This window comes from Condylura cristata, unplaced genomic scaffold, assembly GCF_000260355.1.
Source record: "Condylura cristata isolate star-nosed mole 26May11 unplaced genomic scaffold, ConCri1.0 scaffold00039, whole genome shotgun sequence".
Taxonomy (NCBI): domain Eukaryota; kingdom Metazoa; phylum Chordata; class Mammalia; order Eulipotyphla; family Talpidae; genus Condylura; species Condylura cristata.
In genome coordinates, this window is record NW_004567140.1 from 4,880,288 (window position 1) to 4,886,812 (window position 6,525).

The following is a 6,525-nucleotide window of genomic DNA, read 5'->3' on the forward strand; positions in this document are numbered from 1 at the left end:
TGTGTGTACTCTGGTGTCTTTTGAGGACTGACAGCCACAAGAAGGTTTTTCCACATTCTTTATAGTGATAGGGTTTCTTGCTAGTGTGCGTGCTCTGGTGTGTCTTGTAATCTGACTGCCTGAAGAAAGATTTCCCACATTCCTTACATTCGTGGGGTTTCTCTCCAGTGTGAATCCTCTGGTGTCTCCTAAGGGCTGACTGCTGCAAGAAGATTTTCCCACATTCTTTACACTCAGGGACTTTTTTTTCCAGTGTGAGTGCTCTGGTGTATCTTCAAGGCCAACAGCTTGAAGAATAACTTCCCACATTTACAATGATAGGGTTTCTTTCCACTGTGAGTGCTCTGGTGTCTCTTGAGGTCTGACTGCCACAAGAAAGTTTTCCCACATTCTTTACACTTAGGGGGTTTCACTCCAATGTGAGTCCTTTGGTGTATCTTGAGGGCTGACAGCCTGAAGAATAATTTCCCACATTTATAATGATAAGTTTTCTCTCCACTGTGAGTGCTTTGGTGTCTCTGGAGGGCTGACTGCCACAGAAGGTTTTCTTACATTCTTTACATTCATAGAGTTTCTTTTCCATGTGCACTACCTGGCGTCTCTTGAGGGATGTCTGACAAAAGTCAGACTTCCTACGTTTTTTACAATCATGGCATTTCTCACCGATGTGAGTGATCTGATGTTTATCAAGATATGACTTCCAATAAAAAGTTTTCCCACATTCTTTGCATTCAAAGGGTTTCTCTCCGGAGTGATTTCTCTGATGTCCATTGAGATATGACTTGTTGTTAAAAGATTTCCCACATTCTTTGCATCCGTAGAGTTTCTCTCCAGTGTGAATGCTCTGGTGTCTCTTGAGAGTTGACTGCCAGTAAAATCTTTTCTTACATTCTTGACACTGATAAGGTTGTTCCCCTGTGTGAGTGCTCTGATGTTCATTGAGATATGACTTGTTGTTAAAAGATTTCCCACATTCTTTGCACTTGTAGGGTTTCTCTCCAGTGTGAGTACTCTGGTGTCTCTTGAGGCCTGACTGCCACAAGAAGGTTTTCCCACATTCTTTGCATTTGTGGGGTTTCTCCCCAATGTGAGTGCTCTGGTGTCTCTTAAAGGCTGACTGCCACAAGAATGTTTTCCCACACTCTTTACATTCAAAGGGCTTCTCTCCAGTGTGAGTTCTCTGGTGTTTCTTAAGGGTTGACTGCCACAAGGTTTTTTCACATTCCTTACATTTGTAGGGATTCTCTCCAGTGTGACTGGTCTGGTGTCTCTTGAGTTCTGACTGCCACAAAACCGTTTTCCTACATTCTTTACATTCATAGGGTGAATGTAAAGATCACCCAGAGGTGATCCATATGGCATGGCAGACCTTTCCTGACCTGCCCACTGGCTCCCCTCAGTAGTGTATTTCAGTCAACCTGCCTGTTCTGCTCCCCACTCTGTCTCTAGTGAATCCTTTTGCCACTCCCCTGCCACATCTCTGGCCTGTACCCCAGTATCTTGTAGCATTGTTTTCCACTATGAGTGCTCTGGTGTTCCTTAAGGTCTGACTGACACAAGAAGGTTTTCCCACATTTTTTATACTCAGGGGGTTTCTCACTAGTGTGAGCTTTCTGGTGCATCTTTAAGGCTGACATCTTTAAGAATGATTTCCCACATTTACTATGAGTGTTCTGGTGTCTCTTGAGGGCTGAACACCACAAAAAAGTTTTCTTACATTCTTTACATTCATAGGGCTTCACCTCTTTGTGAGTTCTTTTGTGTCTCTTCAGGGTTGACTCCCGGGAAAATGTTTTCATACACTTTATACCCTCATAAGGTTTCTTTCCTGGTTCTCTGATGTTTATTAAGGGTTGATATCGCACAGGTCTTCTAACATTCATAAGGTTGCTCACCTGTTTGCAGTTTAAAAACTTTAGTTAGAACAGAAACTCTTATAAGATACATCATATTGAAGTTTTTTTCTTCCTGAGTTCTGTGACAATGAGTGTGCTGTAATTTGTTGCTAAAATTATACCCACTTATATTACATTTACGATGTGTCTATTCAAAATATGTATGGAAAAATCAATTTTGCTGGATTCTCAAAAAAATTTTTTCTCCTAGTTGTTATCTCTAGAGTGAGTCTCCTTTCTTTGGCAATGGACACGGACATCTCACAGGCTTTCCCTCATTCATTACAAACATAGGGAGTCTCTCCCGTAACAAAAGGAGACAGTGTCCAAAGTCTTGCACCTGGGGAAAGCCATTACTGATAACAGGTCCATGTGGACTTACCGTTTCACACACCCATTGCCAAGCATGCACTGACTGACCTGAGAGGCTCTCTGTAGGAAGGTTCTCTGCAGTCCTTGCCTGTGCTCCTGCTTCCAAACTGATGATCACCTCAGGTTTCGTAACACAAAGTCCTGTTAATGAGAATTGATGAAGGACTCTGACTAAAATTCTGAGTTTTTAGGTCTTTGAAAAATGACAAGAGGGCCCTTCCTAGTTAAAGAGTAGCACTATGAAGCTATCCACAGTCACCGCAGCATGAGTTCGATTCCTGACAACCCAGAGGTGATCCACATGGCATGGCAGACCTTTCCTGACCTGCCCACTGGCTCCCCTCAGTAGTGTATTTCAGTCAACCTGCCTGTTCTGCTCCCCACTCTGTCTCTAGTGAATCCTTTTGCCACTCCCCTGCCGCATGTCTGGCCTGTACCCCAGTATCTTGTAGGCATAAAATGAAAAAAAAAAAAACCCAAAACCTTTTTTTTAAAAAAAGAAAAATGACAACAGAAAAAGAAATGCTTTTTTTTTAAACTAGACAATAGCAGAGTTTTAAGAGTTGTTTGGCTTTTTGGTTGTTTATATGTGGAAGACTTGGTCCCAGCTGCCCTGGCAGTCTCATTCCAATTCCTCTTCCTGCCTCACCACTGTGACCGCTCATGATGGACCAGGTTGGTCTGGACACCACTCTGCAGCCATGGCTTTTATATAGATAATAAAGGGGCATCTGTGAAAATAGAGTTGGTGCTAAGTCCAAATTAGAATGACACTGAACAGCCCAAGATGAAATTTTGGGGAAGGTGTGTGCCACTTGTCAAAGGCACAGAGGACAAGAACCTCAACATGCTCCAGGACCACTTTAAATCTTATACAATTCTGAGAATCAGAAGAAAAACTCTACCGGTAAAGGCTGTAAGACTTGGGGTCATTTAAAATGAGGATCCCCAAGCAATTCATCCGGATTATTTAATACATTCAACATGTTAGTTACATCATAATGAGCTAAGAGCTGAGGCTGAAGACACCACTGCAGATGTTTACATCACTCTTTTAAATAAATTGACATTCATTAAAAAAAAAAAGGGTTTAATGAGAACAAATTTTGGACTCTAGTAGAGAACTGTACACTGAATTGTCATGCACATGGAATCGTAAGCAATTTAATTATTAATTGAATTTTTATTCTTGAATTAAATTTCAGTTTAAACAAAATAGCATCTAATTTCATATACTTTGCATATTTACCATGAAGGAAACTGTCCTTGTGGACCTGCCTTGTAGCTAGGGGTAAAGTCTCAGCGCTATCACTTCTGTGGCATGAGTTCAATGTCCAGCCATGGTCTGACCTGCTGCTCCCTTTTATAGTCTTCTGCTCCCCTTCACAGTCTTCTGCTCCCCTCTCTGTTTCTGGTGAACCCTCTCAGCCCTGCAGCTCTGTACTCTATACCAGTTATGTATGCAAAAGAAAAAATAAAATGAATAAATATTAAAAAAGAAAACTGTCCTTGCACTGGGCAGTCACAGGGAAGTGTTACTCACCCGAGGACACCAGGCTTCTGTATGTCTCCAGCATCACATCTTGGTACAGGGTCCTTTGAGCATCGTCCAGGTGCTTCCATTCCTCCCAGGTGAAGTTCACAGCCACATCCTCAAATGACACCATCCCTGTAAGGGCAGTGGTCTGGGTCAGAAGAATGGAGTCTGGGAGCTTGTTACTGTGTGTTTTATCTTATACAGGATGTGCTATTCTTTGTACTCTATATTGTGTGGTAGAGATATCACCTTAGAAATACCCTACCTGGGGCCTCCAGGGTGGTGCAGGGACTTTAACCTATAAGCTATGAAGCTCTCACCAGCTGCTGTAGCGCGAGTTCAATCCCCAGCCAGGGAGTGGCCACATAGTGCAGCAGACCTCTCCTGTCTCGCCTCCTGCCCCCCCCCCCCCGAGCAGTGTATTTCAGTAGAACCACCTGCTCTACTCCCCATTCTGTCTCTGGTGAATCCTCTCACCCCTGCATCTCTGGCTCACACCCCAGTTCTTGTATGCACAAATACGTAAATCTTTAAAAAGAGGAAAAGTATTATATGCCCTTTGTCTTCACCCTTGTTCAAGCATCTCTCACTGTCTCCTTGGGCTTTCTCACAGCCAGGCTGTCCTACAGCCACGCCCACATTTTGCCTAGTAGGATAGCTTACAGGGGCTAGAGCCTGGTCACTGAGCCAAAACATCCTTCCAGTTTGGTCAAGGATGCTAATTCTGATATAAAAGAGGAAGGTACTGTATTTGCTCACAAGCATCAATGCAAAAACTTTCAAAGTTAACAGAACAAATCACCAGGATTTTCACTAGATGCGATTAAATGTGACCGTGAAGGTCATCATTAAAACTTTGTGAGGCCCTCCCTGGTGGCGCAGCGGGTTAAAGCACAGCACTGAGAATCTGAAGCCACTTCCGCATGAGTTCGATTCCCGCCTGCCCCGGAGGTGACCACATGGCGCGGCAGACCTCTCCTGACCCGCCCACTGCTTCCCTCAGCAGTATACTTCGTAGATCTGCCTGTTCTGCTCCCCACTCTGTCTCTGGTGAAGCCTCTCACCGCCCCTGAGCCTCTGGCCTGTACCCCAGTTCTGTATGCACAAATAAATAAATAAATTAAAAAAAAAAAGAAAAAAAATAACTTCTAAAACTTTGTGAAATGCTACAATTCTTGAAATCCCATTTGTTGTGCTTGAAGTGTCTTCTGGAACTCTACAAAAAGAGCATCAACCTGGAATTGAACCTGTGGCATGAAGATTGGACATGTGGCCCAAGCTGGAGGGAAGTAGTTGTGCCCTGCAGCCCACAGAGGGCTGACGAACTCCAGAGTATGAAGATCACGTCAAGGATGGCATTCAGGAACAAAGGGAAGACAAAAACTGAGGGAAAAAGAGAATGAATTGCCATTGAGGCTGAGACAAAAGCTGACAGTCAAGGAATTTCCAGAAGACCATGGATGGTATAATCAAATATAGCAGATGATTAAGAAACCAACAGTGTGAGACATGGGCTATTAGTGAGCTTTGCAATAAAGTGATTAGGGCTACACTGAATGGGTCTGAAGGGCTAAGGAAACACGTGCCAGCAAATCTAACCTTCAACAACCTGCTGCCCAACACCAGTATGTGGGTCAGGTGAGAGAAACACAAGGGGAGCTATAGAAGGACCCACACGGACTCAACCCTCAGACATTCCCATATGGTTCCTGCACCAAGGAGGAGCTTCCCAAAGTTCCCTGTGACCACACTACTGTGGCAACTCTGGGAAAGCCTTATCTGTGAGTCTGCTGGAATTAAAGACCTGCTTAAGCAGCCATTTTGGTAATGCAATTCGGCTTTTCAGTACAAAATCCGTTAGGCCCACCCAATTAACTTCTGACCTTGCAGGGGCATCTCTTAAGTTAAACAAGAGCAGGAAGCTTAATCTCCTGTGATATGGCATTTACATCAAGAGGCATGACCAGGAACGCCTAGGGAGCAGATGACAAATATATGATTTCAGCGGAATGACTTGGTCAAAAGATTGGTACCAGGAACAAAGAGTCAGAAACCTGGTATTTGGTCTTCAAACTTTGGGGCATCAAACTGCTCTTAAATCCGATTCAGATTCGCAGACTCCATTCCCCTGAAGTCCAGATAGCCTAAGCCCACACTCCTGCCTCCTGACTTTTTTCTCTTTGCCCTCCTGCCCTGTTGTCTACCCCATGAACAGGTCAGGTTCTGCCCCCGCCACAACAGTTGGCTCCATGACTCCTGTTTCTGTGGCAGTGCAGTGTGGCCCAATGCAACATTTACCAAGTTGTGTTTAGCAACAGAACCCGTCACTGGAAGACGCTGCAGATGATCCTGTCCAGTCTGGTCATGCAACAATGCCCACGTCACCCTCTGTGAGGTCATGTTTGGAGATGAATATGTCGAAGCCCCTCAGTCCAGTTCTCGCTGTTTGCTCTTCACTGTTTGATGCTTGAATTCAGATTGTTGATTCAGAACCTGCGTAAGCGTGAACTAGCATGGTAAAAATCTCTTTAGAGGGCCCTCCCTGGTGGCACAGCAGGTTAAAGCACAGCACTGAGAAGCTAAACCACTTCTGCATGAGTTCGATTCCCGCCTGCCTGGGAGGTGACCACGTGGCGCGGCAGACCTCTCCTGACCCCCCTGCTGCTCCCCTCAGCAGTGTACTTTGTTGATCTGCCTGTTCTGCTCCCCACTCTGTCTCTG

General features: G+C 44.6%; 1 protein-coding gene across 1 annotated transcript in view; it reads right to left on the minus strand.

The window, feature by feature from the left end:
- Window positions 1-1,819: 1,819 nt before the first annotated feature.
- Window positions 1,820-6,525, minus strand: part of LOC101630778 (zinc finger protein 39-like) — an 11,253-nt gene continuing 6,547 nt past the window's right edge. Inside the window, exons 2-4 of the mRNA XM_012733177.1 lie at window positions 3,811-3,936; window positions 2,316-2,408; window positions 1,820-1,895 (exon numbers count right to left, since the gene is read on the minus strand). Of these exons, the coding sequence (XP_012588631.1) occupies window positions 1,873-1,895; window positions 2,316-2,408; window positions 3,811-3,936 (242 nt within the window). The 3' untranslated portion in view covers window positions 1,820-1,872. The remainder of the gene's footprint in view (window positions 1,896-2,315; window positions 2,409-3,810; window positions 3,937-6,525) is intronic.